The sequence below is a fragment of the Pungitius pungitius genome, chromosome 13 (assembly GCF_949316345.1).
Source record: "Pungitius pungitius chromosome 13, fPunPun2.1, whole genome shotgun sequence".
Lineage (NCBI taxonomy): Eukaryota > Metazoa > Chordata > Actinopteri > Perciformes > Gasterosteidae > Pungitius > Pungitius pungitius.
This window is the reverse complement of record NC_084912.1, coordinates 10,475,310-10,497,256: the sequence shown is the minus strand read 5'-3', so window position 1 is coordinate 10,497,256 and position 21,947 is coordinate 10,475,310. Positions and strand designations below refer to the sequence as shown.

Sequence of the window (21,947 nt, the reverse complement as noted above, 5' to 3'; positions counted from 1 at the left end):
TATGGAGCACATTTGGATAGTTGTCCAAATGCATTTAATGTGCATTTAATGATTCAACACATTTTAACTCACAACTAAGAGTTTCATTCCAGTTATGCTTTAATAATGAGTCTCAGATTGTTGCTTGCGTATTCCGCAAACACAGCATGCTTTCTATTTTTAATGATGCAGAAAATTCAGGGTTTGGCCTTAATGTGTAGTAAAAACTTGTCCATTTTCTTTGGGACGCGACTTGTGTGGAGCCACTAGTTCCATTGGACATCTCGTCATGATCCTATCGTACTAATTAATGGCGGCTGGTGTAAAATGTTCAAAATTTCAGCGAGCATCCCAGGTTGATTTAATGCAAAACAATTAAGGTATTAACACAAAAAAGCAGTAAATAACTCTTGACAATCTTATTTTTGTAACACACAATTCAGTATAATACATAATCAGTATGATATAATATGTATTGTATATGCCATCTTGTTTGATTGAATTGGAATAAAATCATCCGGCACTAGCCTTCCCATGATAAGAACGTGCAAGCTCGGGGAAAAACCCTTGTTGCCCAAGGCTGAGTCTACTTAAGGACACAATTAGCTTAAGTTTATGTCACATATTGTTTTATTTAATCAGCAACTGGCTAAAGTGCTTCTTAGACCCGCCTTCTGTGGGCAATCTTGAGCTTGCTCATCTTGAGCTTGCTCATAGCGCAGCTAGAACGCAAATGGAGAGAGGACGCTCCCCGTCTGAGACAAACAGTCCATATTTCAAAAATACAAATATAGACATTTTTTAATCAGCTGCCTCTTGTGCTAATGTGTTATTTTTGTGTATTTATCAAGTTTGAACTCCAGTCAATGGTGATTTACTGCGATGTGACGCGAGCCCGGGCAGAGGCATGTTATGACCTCCCAGCCAGGACATTGGTAAGAACAATTTGAATAGCACTCTAAACAACAATGGAGTCCTTAGTTTGAGGTGTCGGAGCTTTGTGGCATGTTCGTTTAGCGCGTTGAGCCTAATTGTCGTCAATTGAGAACGGGCATACATTTAAGGAACAGGCTACCCAAATTGTGTGTGCGTCAAAGCAAAACTGTTTAAAAAAAAAAAGTTCTCCACTTGCCCCCATATAGCTGCCCTCACGTCAGATTTCTGATGATTACAGAGAAAACTTACATTACATTTGTCTCATCCAAAAATGTAGTTGGAATAAAACCCTTAGCAGAGGTCAAATAACCCGCTGACCCTGCTTATTGGTGGTGTATGCATTGAAGCCCCTCCCTGCGGAGCCCCCTCTGCAAACCATCCAATCGCTTCCTGCAACACTGTATGAATATACATGAGCCCCCTGACGGCTATGGGACCTGGGACGCTCTAGATAGCTGAAGCCGGTTCAGTTGGCTTGTTGTGTCGGGGGGCTCCTTCAGCCCAACAAATCCCAGAGAAAGGACTACAACATTTTGCTTTTGTGCCCACGGGGAGATGATGGCTCGGGCCCACAGTGTTAGAGGGCCACTTTTGGGTCTGCTTCTGCAGCTTGTCCTTATCTGCTCCGCTCAAGTAAGACTCATTATGTTTCTCTCTCCCTCTCTCTCTCTCCCTATGTGTCTCTGCAGACTGATGTGACAGAGGTGCAGGTGAGTGGTCTTCTGGTGCCGACCTAATAATGGTGAAAGGTTGTTTTATCCAGTAAATTGATTTACAGGCCATTTGCCAGGAACAAGAGTCAGGGGTGAGACTACTGTCGAGTGTCCTTTTTAAAAAAATATTTCCTTTTGCAGTGTTGGAGAATGCTAAAGTATTCTGCAATCAGATATCACCTATCTAGGCTGTGAGCTATTTTTTTGGAATCCCAAAGAGTCTGAGCGTACCATAAAGCGATACACCTGTTCTAACTTTGTCACTAAAATAATTGGAAAGTCTTTTTGGAAAGTCAGCTAATATTTTCTAAAATTAATATTATTGTTATTATTTTGTTACTCAGAGGAGCCAAGGACCGGCTGGCCCTCCTGGACCTGCCGGTGTCCCAGGAATTGATGGCATTGCTGTAAGTGCTCTCAGTCCAGAGACATTGTCCATATTGTGTGCCAAATACTAAGAATTAGTTCACTATCTGTTCACCTTAAAGCATTTACACTCTTTCATTTCAGGGGGAAAGGGGAGATGATGGCGAGGAGGGACCTCCTGTAATTATGACATTTAATTCTTTTAAAAATGCATCCCTTTTTATTGGAAGGGCTTTTCGCTGAAATATGTGTGTACGTGGAACTGTTTTTTCAGGGACCTGATGGAGATGCAGGTAAACCCGGCTCTTCGGGATTACCTGGAATTCCTGGAAATGACGTGAGTACTCTTGGTTTCATATTTGATACATACATGTATATTTGATACAATACATTTGCATCGTAGGCCACGGACAGCATGCAATCTGCATGTCTGCAAAGGGGTGGAACTACAAAGAGTGATCCTCCCCCCATCATCAATTATATCTACTTAGCAGAGTGACCAATGGGATCTCAGATTTAGCATGGGATGTGGAGGGAATGTGTGCTAAAAATGTGAAGAATATATTAAACAGGATGAACCAATTCAAATTTCCTTTTTAAAAAGGTAAACCGGGAACCGGTAATGTAATTAACTTTGCTCCCTCGAGTTTAAAGGAGGGGTTGGAAAAACAATAATGGTGTTGATAATAGAGGGATAAAGAGGGTCTGTAGGTGACTCTCAGTTCACCTCAAACTCTTTCGGATGATAAAGTGTGAGTCTCACAATGCCACTTAATGTAATGAATGTTGAGTCATTGTGGCTGTGCAATACCTCGATACATCTAACACGACTGTGAGAACAATCGCAGCTTTGTTGGCCTGCTGCTCTTGGTATCTGTTGTCGAGAATCCTCAAAACGGTGTGGAATGATTCCTCTCAGTGCGCTTGTTTGAAATGAGCCAGAGGAATGTTGCTCTCTGCTTGGTTTGCAGTGTGAAAGTTTTTCCCCCGCTGACTTTTTTTGTGTGTCTGTGAAATCGGACGTCACAACGTACTCAAAAACAGAGCTTTGAGTTCAATGGGCCTGACGGACATGGAGCTGCATTGCAGTATATATTGAAACATTCACGATGAGGCGGTCACAGATAATCTTGTTTATTATTAGGACTCCTCCCACTGCAGTGTGGTTATTATATGAGGATGTAAGACATAGACATCTGATGGTTAAGAAAATGGATAGGTGGGGAAATAAAAATAGCTGGTTAATGAATTTAAAAATATACAGTTGCTAAAGTTTTTTTTATGTTCTATTGTTGCATTAGTTAAGCATGATCTCTCTCATCTGCAGGGTTTGACCGGCCCTTTTGGAGATCCTGGGCCCGATGGTCCCCCCGGACAGAAAGTGAGTGACTAATGAGCCTTCGCTTTGCTGCTTCAGAGACTGCCAGTGAAACGCTGCCAAGCTGCTGTCCAGTCTTTTCGGCATAGCCACAGGAGCCGCAGTGGATAAACCAATTCCTCATGACAAATGAGACTTAATCCTGCAAGTCTGTAATCTCCGTGGGGAGCGGAGCCCCAACATCGGTCCTCATTAGGCTAAACATTGCTGGGTCAATGGTGCCTGAAGAAGTCATGTGATACACTGGAGGAATGTTAACTGCAGGCTCACATGGCTGCATATGACCTGACCACAGTGTTTCAGGAGGTATTTCCACTTCTTTGTGTCTAATGTATTTATCTTTGTTCTTTAGGGTGAACCTGGAAAGGTTGGACCTCGTGGAGCCACTGTGAGTACCTTTTCCTCTCAATCCAAGGATCAGACCAACCATGACCATCTGAAAATCTAAATTGTGGTGCACACTAAATGATATACACCACACAGTATGTGTAATGCTTTATATCTCTCTTTAGGGTGTCGGGCCTGATGGACCCCCCGTAAGTCATTTATGCTACACAACAAATACACAGTTTATTTTAAATCTTGTCATTATGCAAAAATGTGTTATGGACTGGACTTGACATGTTATTTTGAACAGGGACCACCTGGGCCTGCAGGACTTCTGGGTGATTTGGGAAAAGCTGGACCACTTGTGAGTAGAGACAGATAAATGGAATGTGAATAGAGAACGCACTCACATATCGTATCCTACCGACATGAGCGCTGAGGTGGTGGAAGGCCAACAGTAGTCAATAACAGAACAGACTGCTTACCTTCAGATGAAGCCACTTTCCCCAAAAACCTGTCTACAGGTCATAATAAACACTCTTATGAACACAATGTATCCGCACGGCACTACATACTGTTGTGTCAATAAATTAAGATGAAAACACAGGTCTATAACAAATAATATGCATGTATACAAATAAACATGCATACATGTTACACTTTATATTAAATGTGATAGTTAATAGTTGAGTATTTTACTAATAGAAGTGTTTATTTGTACTAATTTGTAATATTTGAATTATTTGTAAAAAGCGATTTTATTTCATAAATTCAGCTTATAGTTGACTTCAAAGCAGTAATTGTATATATGATGTTGGGGTTTTAACCTTCTATTATAAATAGTGAAATAAAATGATCCTAAATGAATATTTGCACATACAACAAGTGGGCTGGTTAAAATGCATTTGCAGACTTTAAAATGCGCCCGATCTTGCTAAAATCTGGTAGAGTTACAGTGGAGAATGTATTATGGATGTTTCTTGAAATACTGAATGTACTGGTACTTCATTTTAGAGAACAAAGCATAGACATTGTAATGGTCAAACAGCGTGCTTCCAGAGGGTTGACTCTGCGTACAGGTGTTTTAGTATAATGTGACTTTGTGAGCTAAGCCTGACTGTAAGAGAGTATGAGTCACAGTAAGGCAAAGAACAGCTACTGTATGTCTATGCCAGGACTCCTAATGACAGAGCGAAGGGAGTGCTGTGCAGTTTGTGACACTTGTGATGTCTTTCTACAGGGGTCCATAGGTGTGAGAGGGCCACAGGGCCCCCGTGGACCAGCGGGGCCCAGAGTAAGTGACATCAATTTGCAAGTGATTATATTTCCCACTGGACGGAGCATGTTGGGGACAATCTATTCATTTGACCGTATTAGTGACACCACCAATGCACGCCACCTTTTATATGATGATTTAAAAGCTTTCATCATCATGTCAAGTCACATTATAACAGTGTAAACTTTTCTCAATTTCAGGGTGCGTCTGGAATGCAAGTCAGTGCTGACCTGGTAAATCTTTGACTTTACAATGATATTAAGTATTTGTTTTTTAAAATATATTGTCAGGACCATTTCCTGACTTTTGTGTTGCTTTTATTGTGTAGTGTCCAAACTCTTGTCCACCTGGGACCTCGGGTCATCCTGGACTTCCTGGCATGAAGGTGAGAAGTGCAGATTAAGGCTAAATCTATATTAAAATCCTGTTAGTGCCGAAATATATTATGTTTTTAATCAGTGCTGTTTTGATTCTTTGTGTGCGTTAAGGGTCACAAAGGTGTAAAAGGTGAAGCAGGTGAACCTGGGAAACAAGGGCACAAGGTAAAATATGTTCCTTTTAACTTCTGTCCCTAAGCCAAAGGCAAGCATTTCTAACCAAATGAACATCCAACATCTTCAACTTCAACTTCAAACATCAACAGTTTAAATTAATCCTCACATCAAACTGCATGAAAGGTTACGTAAAAATGTGAATTCTCCCCCACAACTGCCACACATGACGCTGCGCCTCCTCATCTGAGGCCAAATGATGCATGGCTGTAATGTGAAAAGGGGACTCGTTGCACCTTGGAGACAAGCCCTGTCTGCTGTCTTTCAAGAGGAAGTGATACATGCCTGTGTGCAGTGCCTCCGACACCTGGCACTGCATAGAGGATGATTTATTTGAAATGATGTTCAAGCACAACCAGCTTCTCCCTGTAATGTGTCTATGCACTATATAAATGGAAATGAGTCCGGGCCTATCTTACTTCATCACCTCATGGCAGGATATGATTTAGTTTCAGGCTGCGCTGCATCCCAGAGAGTTTCTCCTTTACTAAAAGTTTCATGTGAGGGGCCTTCAACCACCTCAACGATGTTTACATCTCACAACAGAATAAACAGATATTGTGTCGTGGATTGTTCTCACAATGTAAATTGTCCGCACATTGAAGAAGAATGTTAAAATATGAGTAAGCACCCTGGCCAGATTTGATTGTGTGACCAAACATGCAGTGCTTTGAAAACACAGACATTTAAAAAAAATCTATATTAGATATATAACAATATCATATAATCTATGACAAGGGCAAGATTCTTTATATGTTTTGAATCAAACATTTCTATTAAGTTTTAGTTATTAACTGTGGATAATTCTATTAAAAAATCCGAGAATCAAGCAGGATCATCTTTTTATTATGTTAAATTAACTATCTTAATAGTCATTTATAATGAACATAATTAAATGAAGAAATTGCATTCTTTAAACACAAAGTAATTGATATGCTGACCACGCAGTCAGCATATCAATTATTTGTAATTAGCAAAGCAGGAGAACATTATCTGCATTTCATTTCTGAAAATGTGTATTAACGCGCAGTGGATAAGATCCTTAGTTCAAGAAATGTCCAGTGTTTCATCTAATTGACTTTGTGCTGCTTTTCTGCTAATGTTCTTTCTCTTTCGTTCACTCAGGGTGAGGATGGAGACCAAGGAGGTCAAGGGGAAGTCGGATCTCAAGGACCAAGGGTTGGAAACCACAATTAGTCTTTCATTTTAGAGTTTGTTCTTTTCTGTCTCAGGTTCTCTTTCTCCTGCTCACTGAGGCACCTCTTTTGTTTGTTATGTCAGGGCCCTCAAGGAATTCGCGGAGCCATGGGAATGATTGGCCACAAGGGAGAAATGGTAAATCTTCCTACGATATCTCAACCCATGTCAGCTTCGTCCAGAATATCTTATTTCATGATATTCCATATAAATGTTATTAAAACAGATTATACAACCCCTACTAATATGGTTTTCTGACAGGGAGCTCGAGGTCTTGATGGAGATCCAGGTCCCCAGGGTGTTGCAGGGGCAACTGTAAGTTTCTCAGACACTACATGTGCTTAGATGTTGGCAGCAAATTGAGTCCCAATGACCAGTGTACGATTCAATGCATTATTTCAGGGGGATCATGGTCAACGAGGCGGGATGGGTGAGCCTGGACCTAAAGGTGAAACGGTAAGTTTTAACACATTAATAACACGGAAGTGAACAAATAAACGTTGAATACAAGGAATATAATCTTAGCGTTTTAACAAAACTGACCAAATGTACCGTTGCTTGGTTTTTCAGGGTATTCAAGGGCAGAGAGGAATCTCAGGTGTTCCAGGGCCAAAGGGAGGCGCTGTGAGTGTCTGATCACCGATGACAAATAAGGCTTAAATGTTCGGACATGTTTTCTGCAGGCGGATCATTTTAGTTTTTGCTTTTTGTAACAAGGGCTTGCCGGGTGTGGACGGCCGCGAGGGTATTCCTGGGATGCCCGGAGGAAAGGTAGAGTATTTCTGCTAATTCATTTATGCAACTGGTGAAGCTCATTGTATCAAAACGTGTTCGCAGTAAGTCTCTTGCTGTCAGGAGCTTCATTCTTTCACGGTCTGTTTCCCTGTAGGGAGGCATTGGGAAGTCAGGCGTCCCCGGAGAGGTCGGACTTCAGGGGCTTCCTGTGAGTATGACCTCTGACCCCAAACTGAGTGAATCGGATCGGATGCACCTGAGTGCACTCCTCAGGAGCAGTTTAAAGCACCACAGCTCATCCCTGCTGCAGTACAGACCTGCCATTTCCACTATCAAGTCACTATTTATATCTGTTATTCTATTACATACAATGTACAACAGGCTATGCTGTATCTTCGTCTGGTAGAAAAATGAAAGGAAAGTTTTTCCAGCCCACTCATCTGTGATTAGTGTAATGTAAGAAGCTAATGAGAAAAGGTTGGCAAACACGAGCCTGTGACAGCACTAAGACAGATTTTTGTAGGCATGGAAGTCATCCTCTAATTAAAATATCCAGATCACATTTATCACCTTTAGCTCGTTTGGGTCAAAAGCTAAAAACAAAAGGTATTTTTTATCTTTTAAAGCCTCTTTATCTTTGAGAGCTGTATTCTCTTTCACAAATGACACTTCCTGCCAGAGATTGTTCTTCTTTGAATATTTATATCCCTCTCTCTTTTTTTAGGGTTTGCCTGGTGTACCTGGACCAAATGGCTTAAGTGGTCCTAAGGTTGTTTATTTGATCAATTATACAATTTTCTTTTATTTAGTTTTTCTAAATGCTCAACCAAGCTCTTGCTTTGTTTCTGCACAGGGAGACGTAGGTCAAGCAGGCTTCCCCGGGACATTGGGTCCCGCTGGCAAGGAAGTAAGTACAAACGCGCACTTGTTAAGACAGCGGCGTGGCTTTTGTCACCTCCGTTGTGTCACTGAGTTGTTTCCCTGTGACACCTCAGGGCGAGCGCGGAGAGCAAGGCGAGCTCGGGCCTGTCGGACCGATAGGTGAACCTGTAAGTATTTGTCCTGCTTCAATTTCTACTGTTTTCACTTTGTTTTAAATGTTCATTTTAAAATGTACTTTCTTGTTGTTTTTCTTTTGTTCCCAGGGAGCTTTGGGAGCACAAGGCCCTATAGGTTCAGCCGGCAAGCCAGGTGCTAGGGTAAGTAATGAGCACACGAGTCGAAGCGTACAATCAGATTTAAGGTAGATTCAAACTCGTTGGTTTTGATTCAAACTCAATTCAAAGTCAATATTTTTGATCCATGACTTCATTTTGGAAATAACTGCTTAACAGATGCAAGTTTGATGCTTTGAATGCAGGGAGCTGAACAAGGAAGGACACCTCTGTTGTGTCACAGGAATGTCTGAGAGAATAGACTCGGGCTGGATCTCACATGAGGTCTATTTTCACAGTAATGCTAGAGACTAGTGAGCAGCGGGCTGAATGAGCTCTCTGTTCTCCTGGCATTCCTCAGATAGTCGCTCAGTGATCAAAGTGGGAGCGTTGTTCACAAACATGCCCACAATAATAGTCATCTTCCCATAACTATTGCTGTTTGAGCGTTTTCCGCCTTAATATTATTAATGTCTTAATAAGAAAAGAGCAAAGTTCCTACTTAATAAAGCTGCTTGGATGCCGTACGTAATGTGAATGCTCTTTTTTTTTACAGGGACCCAAAGGTGACCCCGGGCTTCCCGGTCTCCCTGGTCCTTCTGGCCTGCCCGGGGTGAAAGGAGAGAGGGTAAGAAAACCCATCCGGAGACCTTTTCTGAAAAAAAATTACACAATTTTTAAACAGTAACAAAGAGATTAATGCTCAGACATGCAGCTGATCAGCTCCCTCTAGTGAAACCTCACAACACTAACGATCATTTAGCAAGTTAACTCATTCAGTCTGGCTTATTGCAGGGAGAACGTGGAGATGGAGGACCCAAAGGAGAACAGGTTTGAAAGCCTCATGCTAAATATTAATCCAATGCTGCATTGAAATACAAATTGGGTTGCTTTGCATGAATCATTTACAGATTGTGTTGTTATAGGGAAGCCAAGGGGATGAGGGGAACCCCGGAGAGAAAGGGGATCATGTAAGTTGTTACACCGACACCATTCATTTCATTATTAATCACAGAGGTGAATCTCACCAGTGCAATGTATTCTTTCCTTTCGCTGTGATTCATGAATGGTGTTGTAGGGCGAGGCAGGAGAATCTGGATCTAAAGGAGAGGTGAGTTCAAACAGAACGTTCTGACCTGGTGGCTCAGAGTTTGGATTACGGAAGTGAACATTACTGTGTTCATTCTTTCTGCTTAGGTCGGTAACCCCGGCGAAGTTGGCAAAAGAGGTCCTGAGGGCAGTCGAGGTCAGCCGGGAATCGAGGGGCCGCCTGGCTCACCTGGGCCGAGGGGCATGCAGGGGAACAGGGGTCAACCCGGAGTCAGAGGGTCCCAGGGCCCTGCGGTAGGTTCACCATGTACAACTTTGAATTAGACCTCCTTGTGTCCAGGATGCAGTTGGTCTCTTCTTAGGATGGCGACGGCGTGACCCGCCCTACTCTGCCTCTGATTGGTTTTCCTTGATCTCTGACCTCATTCTTCATACCTACTAGCCAATGAAAGGCAGAGTAGGAGGGTTCACGGCTTCACCATCTTTGGAAAACACTGGCATCCTGTATATCTATGTCAATATACGTCATGTTTGCTTACAAATCTTCCTTTTAACCTACTCATCATCTAACATCGTCTTACTGGTGAGGTTCTACTCCTAAAAGCATAGAATGGTACTAGTTTTTTGAAGTACTTTCTCCTGAAAGACTACTGTTAATAAATCCTTCTTATATGTCCTTTTTATAATTTCAACCTGTGCTAATACTAAAACACTGAACCTCAATATTTTGTTCAGCTGCAGGGAACACATCGAAATACATCACAGTGATTTTAAGCTCAAACTATTCAGTCTTTTAAACGTAGTGAAAGCGAGACAGTAAAATGGAGGGACAAACAAACAGACCAAGGGTGCTGTGTTTTGTTTGTTGACAGCACTTTAAGGTTGTGATACGGTAAATGTTTTAGACACTGTCAGGAAATCTATTAAGACATCTCTCTTTTCCTTCAGGGGAAAGAGCCAAGCGATCAGCACATCAAACAAGTCTGCATGCGAGTCATGCAAGGTAAGAACTGAAGCCATTGACCCCATTTATCATTCCCTTGTGCCTCATTTCGTGACTTTAGTCTTTTCCCGAATGCCTCATTACACAACCACACACGTATAGCCGCCCCTCCGTTGTCTCATTGATCTGGGTGGCAGCCGAATACTTGGTGCAATAACCAGAAACATGAAATAAACATGAAATAAACTTCAGTCTCAGTTAATGTGATGGATGAAAGTTTCCGCTCCTCAGAAATGTTCTCTGAAGTCCCGCCCTCTGTTCCCCCTTCGTTCTGCTGCTCTTACTGTACCTCTTCACACCTCCTACACTCATGATTTTTTTATACCCTATATGTGCTGAAAAATTAATTTCACCTTCAGCACACCAGCTCTCCTCCACTCCACGCCAAGAGCGTGCACGGGAGGAATATCTTTAAAAAAAATAGAGCAGTCAAGCAGCTCCTGCATGAATTCTCATCAGGAGACAGAAAGCTAAAGTCTCAGAGCAGGATTCTACGCCGCAACCAGCCACAAGAGACTAATATTGGATCCTTTGCACCATGAATGTACATTTCCTTTTGCTGATTGCCTGGCATAAAGAGTAATATCTATTTTCTGCACAATTTACTGAGGTTTTATAGATAGATGTTGAAAAACAGGAGGAGCTCGAGGGAAACTGTGACCACGGTTTCACCTCGCTCTGCTTCCCACTGACTCAAGTACAAGAGCTTTTGGACTATCTCTTCTATGGCAGTTGCTTCAGGGCTTTCAGAGATGAGCTTACTTGTTTAGTACAAAGTGTTATGTTTTAAAAAGTCCCTGAATATATCTTTGCTACATCTGTTTTGAAACGCTCACTTGCATTAAATGAGCATTTAATGATATGCATTAAAAGTTAATCTGGTTCATGGTCTTCTTTCTGCTCCAACAGAACAGCTGGCCCAGTTAGCCGCTAGTTTAAGGAGGCCAGAGTCTGGCGTAGCCGGTTTACCTGGAAAGCCTGGACCTCCAGGGCAACCTGGTCCTCCCGGAGACAATGGCTTCCCTGGGCTGAGTGGATCCAGAGGCCTTCCAGGACTCAAAGGGCCAACAGGACACATTGGAATGAAAGGGCCCAAAGGTAGTGAATGTTTTGGCGTGCATCTAATCCAACAATTACATGTTTGTACACAAATGTCTGCATTACATAATACGTGTCACAGGTGAAATGGGAGACAGAGGCTCCAGGGGGCCCACTGTGCGGGGACCTAAAGGTCAGCAAGGACCTCCCGGACTTCCTGGTGAGTACATTTTGTCTTTTGAATTGGTCCTTCTATCTTGAAATCTTTAAAAAAGTCTGTCTTTTATAATAACTTATGACTTGTACGAAATAGATATAGTAAATGAGAACCAGTCCTTCAGATCTAGCAACCAGCATCCTAAAATGAACGCGGTGCACACAGGTGAGCCGGGCAAACCTGGCTACGGTCAAGACGGTCGGGACGGACAGAGGGGACCTCCCGGCGTCCCTGGACAGCACGGCGTACCCGGGCCTCCCGGCGGGGCCGGTCCCAATGGCTACTGCGACCCTTCGGCTTGCAACCTGCAGGCGGGGGCCGCCCACCAGTCTCTGGATGTGAAGGGACCTGCAGGGAACTAAGAGCCACTGTGGCCTGGATACAAAGACTGTTGGATTAGCTCCTCTGAGCACACAACATTTTTCACAGTTTTGGTCCCAGGGCACGGGGTTGGTGTGGTGAATTCCCTCCATTAACCTCTAGTCTTTGGGAATATGTTTTGTGCCAAACGCATCACCGACAGCAAAAGAAAAAACATTATTTTTGATGTGTTGCAACGATCTAGCTTGTTCTTGTGTTTTTCTTTCCACCCGAGGGATCTTTTGATATTTTCAGGAAGGTGTGCTCACATTTCTGAGAGAAAATGACATGTCCAGAGATGTTTGTTTATCCCACTCTCCTTGTACCCTCTGCCTGCCTTTTCGTTTTCATGCTCAAGACTTACAGGTTCCATCAATAAAAGCTCCTCCACCTTCTCTCAGAGCATTTCCCATAACCACCCAGAGCAAATCAGGAATTAGGAATTAGTTTGGTTAAAGTGCCATTTTCTAATTATGTGTTCTGCAATGTGCTAATATACCAAAGATAAACCTGCTGAAAGCCCATCTTAAGATATGAGGTTTAAGCATTGCTTAAGATATGAGGTTTAAGCATTGCTTAGTACAGAAGATGAAATGACATCAGTGTTTTGAAAATGTTGTAAATCTGTAAAAAAAAATGTTTGAAATTGTGGTCAATTATATTTCCCACGAAACAACCTGATGTGAGATTTTGCCTCATTGTACATAATGACAACAGAGTGCAGACATGCATATATTGAAATATATTTTTGGGATGAGAGGGTACTCTCATTAATGTAACAAATAAAGAAAACAACACATGAAGTGATGAATGCATTCTGTATTCTGTTATAATTTTGTAATGATAAATTCTGTGACAAATACATGGAAAAGCTTAAGTTCTCAACAATAAAAACACATAAAAGATACCACGGTTGACAAGACAATCTCAACTTTCCACGGGATCACACAATCTTAATCAGCCAGATGGAGTTTGCCAGCTTGTTGAAATGTAGACGCTCCAAAGGTCCATCATTCATCAGTCAAATTTACTTTTTTTCCATCTACATTTCCATGACAACTGGGCAAACTATCATCTAATGAAGGGATTCTGAGCTTAAAAATACACTTTAAGGCAGGATTGTTTTTGTGAAAAACTGTCCACAAAATCAAGAATCCACTTTGACACTCAGAAATATCATTCAGAATAGCATTTAAACATATTTTTATCTTAATCAACAATTTTTCATGAAGGTATTTCAATTTTGATAAATGCAATGCTAAAAAATCTTGATCGGATAATAAATGTTTTGAGCACAATACTTCTTAAGGGCGCTCGTATTGTAAACGCTAACTTAAACTTATTCAAAGAATAACTACTGTTGAACGCACAAAGTGTGTTTGACTTCTCGTACAAACACGACACTTGTCCGAGCCCAGAAACGTCACACAACAACACAGGAAATCAAGTACTGAATAACATTTATTGCACACATGTAAGCCAGGTGCCATTAATCAGTGAAAATAAAAGATGCCGCAAAGAAAGATGTAAAATATAACCTCTGATACCTGGTGACCCCACACACTGGATCATTGCACAGGACAAGAACATTACTGCCCCTGAAATGTTTAACGAGGGTCCAGTAAGTCAAGTTTACCGATGTCAACATCCAGGACCGTCGCTTTCTACATACAAGTGAGGTTTCTGTTACTTTGTTCAGTGACAGGCAAACAGTTTGTGTTATTTCCTTTTCTCCTATGATGGCTGATCCTGTAGACATGTGGTGAACCAAGACTGAGGTAGATATTAAAACAGAACAAAAACACACATTATAGTCCCGCAACAGGACGTGCGCTGATAAACGAGCAGAGAGGAGTAAGAGCGAAGGCAGCAGGCAGACGTTTTTGATTCATGATCAATACTCCAGATTAAAAGCTTATTACAGGGTTAGATTGTATGCTGCAACAGGATCAATTTAAATTACGGTTAAAAAAAAAGCAATATTAACGTATGCAAAAGTATCAAACGCATTGTTTTAAAGAATGTTTGCCTCATTTGATAAGCCTATCTTTGGATGATTAACAGCATTTGATTGAAGGATGCTCCGACCTCTGTCTTATGAGTTTGCTTTTATCTGATATTTTATACTCCAAATAAATGGATCTGAACTCGGAGCGCTGCGAACATGTCCGGCACCAAATTGCCAATGAAGTGGGCTGTGACATAAGCAGCAATTTTGTGTCATTCCTCATTATCATACAGTTTAGCTAAATTGAAGTCACAAACCAACGCGCATTAATATCACTTAAAGCTAAATTCATTATGCGCAGAGTTGCTCTCATCAGTACACCAAAAAGTTAAGATCACATTAGTCCACTAATGCGGCCTCATTTGAATTTTGGTCAAGGTCAGTGTTATTGTCTCCAAGGGGAAATCATTAAACCAAATAATAAAATGGCACGATGGAAAGGGCAGAAGCCAACAGAAGAAGCCCATAACCCAAAGAAATAATGTTTTCACATTCCCAACACAAGCAAAGAGAAGAGAACTGTGGCAGGTCCAGCAGGGGGCTCTTCAGACTCACAAATGAAGGCAGCGGCGGACATTTGATTCCACACCAATCTGAATTTAGACCCACTCACAAGGATACAACTTAGCAGAGGTAAAACTAAGCCTGCATGCTGGGCAAAATTTTTTTTTTTTGTATTTGATATAAAAGATACCTGAAGACTTATGTCCAGTACAGATCTTAACTGATAATGTGAAGAAATAATAAATACGTTTTGCAGATAGGGATTGTAGTGGTTATCTGAATAATCTGCATTAAAATGGCTTTAAAATAAATAGATCCAAATTGTGAGGCAATACATAGTGACACACAGTAATGGACAGTAAGTGCAAAACACAGAATGTAGACCATGAAACATTTAAAAACAATTAGAAAGTTCAAGTAAAATAATTAGCACACAAAAAAAAATGTCTAGGGGTCAAAGTGTAGTAGTCCGATCTCCTTTTGTAGCTGTAAATCAAAAATATACGAATAAATCAAAGGAATCATCATACACAACACTATGTAAACAGTAAATGTTAACAACCACCATCTCACACAAACACACTGATAAGAGAAGTAATTACAATGATAACTTATGCAATTGTATTGTCAGGTCCCATTACAGGCCCCATTAGACAGCAAGAAAAAAAAAGGAAGAAAACATTGTTTAACATTCAAAATAAACCCTAGTTGAGGTGAATGTGAGGTCACGTCACACTCATTAAATAAACAACATTTAAAGTACATTATTCAAATCTGCCCTCGATGCAAAGTGGTTGCAGTTCAGTTTTTATGAAATGTAGGTTGTAGTACGACAAAAGATATGGTGCTCGGTCCAACACGTCTAACACCAGATAGACAGCTATGTCAGATTCTCCAAATTATCATCATGGAAAATGTTAATTTGTCAGTGAAAATCATTCTACCCCCTGTGATCCAGATATTTATTAACTATTAGTAATATTGTGACTGAATATCCATGCTACATTTACTACAATTATTACATTTACATACATTCCTGAAGAACGCCCTTCCAATAAATAACCATTTCAGACACATGTGATGCACTTTCGTCTTAAAAAGATGACACAAGTATATTTATTCAGCTAATCTATTTCTCTCTCTCTCACGCACACACACACACACACACACACACACACGAGATGCACCTTCTGCCAGCACATTGGCTTATCTGAATAAGAACAGAAGAGTGAAAAGGCACGCCCATTAAGGAGGCAAACAAATACTTAAGATAATATCTCTTGACAGGACTGAACTTGATGAAAAAAAGTCCTTTCATGGTCTTGAAAACCTTAATGAGAGTTGACAAGGAATGAATTACATAACAGTAGGGGATATGAATACAATAAACATATAAGTAAAAAGAAAAGAAAAACTGAAAGGCTTTCTTTCCATTGAAAACAAAACCCATCAAAGAATAATCCTGACGACGTCCATATTCTGTTGTAAAGGGATCCAAAGCAGAGCTGATATGAGGAAGCTGTTGCATACAGCGAGGCCGACCTTCTCCTCCTCTGTGGCTGGACGTCAGAACCTGAAAACGCTGCGCCGGGTTCAAAGTGGTGGAAGGGTGCAGTCACTGGGGTCGCATGTCCCTGGAGGTCCACGGGGCCCCGGGGAGCCAGGAGGGCCCCGAGTAGTGATCCCAGGAGGGCCTTGACAGAGAAAAACCAAACCAAACCAGGTCTGAGGTTATAAAAGTATCACCATTACGCAGTGACAGGTTGAGTATCAGTCAGGCTGTGAGCGACTGTACTCAATGACATTCTTTGTCAACTTTCAGTTGGAATTCTATTGTGACAGTAGGATTGTATAGTTTAGTGTTTTAGCTCCTAAATCAATGTGTTCATCAACAGATATTGAAAGTTCACCATTGAAGACATTGCCAATTAGGAAAAAGTTAGCTGCTAAAATGTAGCTGCTTGCAGCTTCTAAAATTGGGAAATGTCCCTCGTTTTATGTCATTTAAATTAAATATATGCTGGGCTCTCAGAACTTTAATGGTTTTTTTTTGACATTCTATGGACCAAATGAATAAGAAAATTACTCTTTGCTGAGGTGGAAACCACCCAGCTGTATCTTTAGATAGCAAATAGTTGTCTGCTGCCAGATTATTGCTCTAAATGTTAAAACTACAGCCACTTTAAAGCGTCAAGTGGCCAGCCAGCAGGCATTATAAAATGTACAATAAATAGGTGCTTCATGAAAGTGTGAGTTATAACAACCATGAGAGGTCCTCGAGCTGTCAGTCAGAACCAAAAAGGAGCCTTTGACGCGGCGCAGTATGAACGATCGCTTGATCCGTCAGGTGGAGACAATCAACCAATTATCTCGTTTCATGGTGATCAGATTAAAGGCTCTCGGGTCATCGCGGCAGGCGAGTCGTCGGTGTTTCGCGTTACTCAGCAACGGTCTGCTGGAGTGGCAAAGCAGTCCAGTTTGCTTGTCGTATGCTTTCCATGCGACACATGAAAAAAACAGGAGAGCTGTTAAGTGTCCATTACATCAGTCCGACCAGTCGCCGCTCGGGGGAGCCCTGTCTCCTCTACAGTTTATACAAAAGAAATTACAGGTACTGCCTTGTCCTTTTCCTCCCGCTGAAAACACAACATGCCCTTTGCGTTACTGCCATATCCATCTCCTGCTTAACGCCTCGCACAAACTCTTCACAGAGTAGTGCTGGTAGGCGGAGCAAAAGGTACACAGTCATCCTGGAAAAATGCTTCCCTCCTCCAAGGTGTCTCCTAATTAGTTGTAGCGCGGAGCTAATGCAGCGCCCGGGTCCACCGGGGTGTGCACATAGTGAAAGCAGAGGCCACATGCGTTTCACAGCAGTGCCAATTCACTGAGGTTCTCCCAGTCACGTCATGTCGTAATGAGAACCAACAACACTGAAATATGGTCTGGGGGGGGGAACTGCTAACTGCTAACTCATTATTATGACCAACGCACAGAAAGTTTGATTGACAAGTTTAATCTTCCTGATGGAAGGCTAGCCACAGCAAAGCTTGTTCAACTTTTACATTTTTTCCAAGACCCTGGTGACGTTTAATCCCACCAGGTGGGACAAAGGTGCTTTCTGTCACTGTGTGTTCCCCTGGGGGTGAAATGTCTTTTAAGTGCCGGGATTTGTCCTTTGAAGAGGAGCTACAGCCAAGTTCCCTTTGTCCTACACTCGCATTACGCACTCACATAGTTGGATGAGTGACTCGAGGTTCAATGACATGCTCCCGTCGCAGGCTGAGAGTCGAGTGGTGATCCCGCTTCTCATCGCGTCCACCGGGGTTCGGGGAGTTGATCTTTTTTGCTGAGAGGAGCCGGGTACAAGTTGACTTTTGACGAGGACCACACCGGGTGAAGCTCTTACTTCTCAGAACGGACATTGTTGCAACAATTTCAACTTCTGCTGAGATAACATTTGTCTCAAAGCAAATGTCGGTGTATAATAATATTGATGTAAGCTGGGTGAGCGACACTTCCTGTCCCTGGGTAAATTGAAGCATGGGCTCTTTTATGAAGGTACAAATACTGCATTTCCTTATGTTTTACTATGGATTAAGTGTTAGTCAAGAAATATCTTGCAATGGTGTTATTTTTAAACTTGAATACTGAATACTGGTGGAATCAAAGGTTTAGAATTAAGATTCAAAGAATCATTAGTTTATACATTTTTACTGCTGGGAGGCCACACAATAGGCTGTGAAAACAATGTTGTATCTATTAAAGCAGATACCATTGGCATTCATTTGGTAGGGTTAGTATCACAATAATAGTTGTATTAATAGCGTGTGCAGTAAAGGAAAAATCACCTATGGAAACAACAGTCCACCTTCATCTTCCACCACCATGCATTTTGCTGACTGTAAATAACGTGTCCATCTTCGAGATGTGTTTTCCACTGTATTAAATTGGCTAAACCTGTAGTTCAAGCCTCTATTTGATCGTATGGATCAGGTGCATCTATTACGTGGTGGTAAAGAAGAAGCCTCTTACCTTGTGGCCCCGTGGATCCTGTGTCTCCTGGTAACCCCAGACCCAGCTGACCTCGTTCTCCTTTCTGACCCCTGTACCCTGAGGACAGACACAAAACTCTGGCTGAGCAAAATAAAATATTGTAGGAGGTGAAGTGCAGGGGGTCATGTTTACGGAGCGTGCTGGCGCAATTAGTAAGATTAGTATAAATGTCCAAACATGTTAAAATCAAACTGTCAAAGATACGGATTCACTTTTGAAACGGCTCCATCCGTCCAGGGACTCAAACAGCTTCATTAGTTTCTTGATCATGTGTCATCAATAAGATGGCACAGTTAGGTATCGAGCTTGCACTTTTCAGAAAAGCAGCCAGGTTATTCTGGATTGCAAGTTCCAATCATACTGATTAAGTACTGATATCCAGTGGAAATGTATGCTAACAAACAAGCCATCTTTAGGTTCCAGGAAGCATTCAAAGAGTAAAAGGATTGTTCCATTCCATAGAAATTCGCAAATCAACAATTACAAATCTATATCTATCTAACATGTAATTCCCTGGATAAACATAAACCTGATCATAAAGCTTTTCTGTGTACCGTGTCGTTCCCATTACGGGGATTGGCATGAATAGCGAGCACAAAACAAGGACATGCTTAGGTCCATCAAAGAAAGGGGGAAAGGCTAAGGAGTTAAAAAAAAACGTTTCCTCCCATGTTCAAGTCAGGCCAACAAGTGCATTGCTTGTAACAATATGCTCTCAAACACAGTATTTAAATGCTTTCTCACTCCATGCCAAGCCTGTGAGTTTACAGTTCAAACAGCGGCGTACAAGTAAAAATTTGAGGGGCTGTGATCATATTTCCCCACGAGGCGCTTAAAGAAATGGAGGACCAGGACCAGCAGTTGCACAAAGTGCATGGGAAACATTGACGGGAGCATCAAGCATCACAGCGCTGGGCCCAAAGGGGGAAACGCTTCAACGCTTACATGTCAGAGAAAATCTAAGGAAAAAAGGCTTATGAATGCTCCAAAACAGGGTTTCAAAGAGAGAGGTTCTGGCCACACATTGGCGCAGTAATGAGACTTCTTTCAACACTCACAGAGGGCAGAGAGGAGACGATCCATGGGGGAAAAAAGAGCCCTGTACCTTGAGCAACAAAAAAAAAAGATACTGAATAGCACAGAGGGCAATGAGGTTGGGTGGCACGCTGAAAATGGGCACTCTGATAAATGGAAAATGCTTCCCTCGGTCTGCACTAAGTAACGGACAGAATGGGTCAATACAAAATCACACTGCCACAGAGGGGTTTTCCATGCTTGATTGATAGGATTGCAGTGCTGCACCTGTTTGCACACTATTGTAAATATTATTTACCACAACTATTTAAATACACATGCTATGCCTTTCTTTGAGCTGCTAGACCTTCATAGATCTGTGGGATATTTAAGCAGACACTCTTGTTTTTTGGTATTAATAAATATGCATAATGAACTAAGATACAAAATTAAAGATGAATGTTAAAACAACAAAATGCTGAATTAATTAAATGCACTTAAAATCACCACAACTAACAATGAGTTGTTTCATACACCCTCAAAAATAAAAGATGAATAGAATGATAAATGAGCACTCAATTACAACACAGGGGAGGGAAAAGAACAAACAAAAAATAAATGATGCTCTTCAGCATGCGTCCTTTGGGGATTCACTAACAGCCTGAGACTTTCAGCCATGTGAAATAAAAAAATACAAAAAACATTCAACAGAGGGGGTATTTTTCCCCATAAACAATTCATTTTGGCTTACTCGAGAACAAGTCGAGTTTGATATTCAGTAGGAGCACAGTCTCCAACAGAGGGTGACGAGAAATAATGAGGAAATATTACCCCAAACTCTCTCCCCAGCTGAGTGGAGACACAAGTCAACAAAGAAAAAATTAGTCGTTGAATTTTTGATTTACCAAGGGGAAAAACTTTCCTCTTTGTTTTCAACAAATATTTATTGAAAAGCTGCATCAAGAATCAACTACAAAACACTCTTTGGAAGCATACAAAAAAACAGAAAACATGACATGTGTAATGCAAAAAACATTAACGCAGCAGACATGTTCATAGTTAAGTAGTTGCCTTTGTTATTTGTGAATGGAAGCAACATTTCATATTATAGCAGTGGGTTAAGAATGTAAACGGTGTTGAATAATGCGAGGTAGATCCAAAGAGAAAGGCCAAAGCTGAGGCCAAACACGGAAAACACACTCCTCCTAAAGTTAAGACGCCGTGGTTCTGCTACACGATACAATCCTAACCGAGTGTGAGGTATGAAGCCTGACCGGCAATCCATTAGTGCTGTATGAGCACTCAGAAAGTTCTCTCGGTTTTGATAAAAAAACATCCACTCCCTTTCCTGACCACGCTCCTTTTCTACTTTAGGAGGCTTTCTTCCCCCCGGAGTGAGGTTTCAATACTGGGGCTCCTTCCTGTCCACATTGATAATACTGTCTCTTATTCACAGTCAATTCTTCGTTTGTCTTCATATTTCCAAGAGAGCCGCTGTGCCCCGCACTCCTGGCCTCTCCACCGCCGCCCGCCCCTCAGTCTGCATTGATATACGGCTCTAAGCGGGAGAAAAATACCCATGAATCCCTCCAAAATACACGTGTCAGCCTGTACTGATTCACCCACCACAATCCTGCTCCAAACCAACTCTTCATATCCAGAAAAACATGTTTAACTGAAGGCTGTTTCATGATTCACGGCACAGTTTGTGTCGCCCTGCAGCCCTGTGTGTGCAGTGGTAAATGCTGCCTACTACACATGTGTGGCACAGCACATGTCTGTGCGGTATTTTTGACTAACTGCTGTATTAAACATTAGAGCGTTATTTGAATTCATATTTTAACACAAGTGGTTATTTTTCCGGCAGTTGACTGTTGCACCCTGAGCTCTTACCATGAGGACCAGGAGGTCCAGGCTCTCCCGGCGGTCCTGGTAATCCATCTTTTCCAGGGGGTCCTGGAGGCCCATGAACTTGGGAAGCTAAGATCCCCGCAGGTATCTTCTGCAGCCCGGCAGTGCTCGATTGCTTCTCTACGAGGTAAGAAAAACAAAAAACAACATTCAGAATGACGAAACACACAAAAACAG

The 21,947-nt window shown here is 41.7% G+C and overlaps 2 protein-coding genes across 4 annotated transcripts in view; one reads left to right on the top strand and one right to left on the bottom strand.

Annotated features, from left to right (window-relative positions):
• The first annotated feature begins 1,406 nt into the window (after positions 1-1,406).
• Positions 1,407-12,954, top strand: col9a1b (collagen, type IX, alpha 1b). Its single transcript, XM_037465498.2, has 32 exons — positions 1,407-1,548; positions 1,973-2,035; positions 2,139-2,174; positions 2,269-2,331; positions 3,322-3,375; positions 3,725-3,760; positions 3,885-3,908; positions 4,010-4,063; positions 4,940-4,993; positions 5,176-5,208; positions 5,304-5,360; positions 5,464-5,517; positions 6,652-6,705; positions 6,808-6,861; positions 6,985-7,038; positions 7,126-7,179; positions 7,294-7,347; positions 7,441-7,494; positions 7,613-7,666; positions 8,183-8,227; positions 8,312-8,365; positions 8,454-8,507; positions 8,604-8,657; positions 9,169-9,240; positions 9,408-9,443; positions 9,539-9,583; positions 9,691-9,723; positions 9,810-9,956; positions 10,611-10,665; positions 11,575-11,763; positions 11,846-11,923; positions 12,086-12,954. The coding sequence occupies exons 1-32, from the start codon at positions 1,471-1,473 to the stop codon at positions 12,280-12,282; spliced, it is 2,043 nt and encodes a 680-aa protein (XP_037321395.2). The 5' UTR covers positions 1,407-1,470; the 3' UTR covers positions 12,283-12,954.
• Positions 12,955-13,723: 769 nt separating this feature from the next.
• The window catches only part of LOC119214063 (collagen alpha-1(XIX) chain), a 113,220-nt gene continuing 104,996 nt past the window's right edge, over positions 13,724-21,947 (bottom strand). For 2 of the 3 annotated variants that reach the window (XM_037465484.2, XM_062566583.1), the window contains 3 exons: positions 21,753-21,890; positions 18,825-18,902; positions 13,724-16,486 (listed from right to left, as the gene is read on the bottom strand). In XM_037465484.2, coding sequence (XP_037321381.2) covers positions 16,386-16,486; positions 18,825-18,902; positions 21,753-21,890 — 317 coding nt within the window. In that variant the 3' untranslated portion in view covers positions 13,724-16,385. Of the gene's footprint in view, positions 16,487-18,824; positions 18,903-20,795; positions 21,418-21,752; positions 21,891-21,947 lie in introns of those variants that run through there. The other variant, XM_062566584.1, reaches the window with a different exon arrangement.

Bases quoted from the DNA above. Each gene is read 5' to 3' on its own strand.
- col9a1b (XM_037465498.2), top strand. From the start codon at position 1,471: ATGATGGCTCGGGCCCACAGTGTTAGAGGGCCACTTTTGGGTCTGCTT. The intron at 5,209-5,303 runs GTAAATCTTTGA...TTTATTGTGTAG, and splicing joins TGCAAGTCAGTGCTGACCTG to TGTCCAAACTCTTGTCCACC. The intron at 6,706-6,807 runs GTTGGAAACCAC...TTGTTATGTCAG, and splicing joins TCGGATCTCAAGGACCAAGG to GGCCCTCAAGGAATTCGCGG.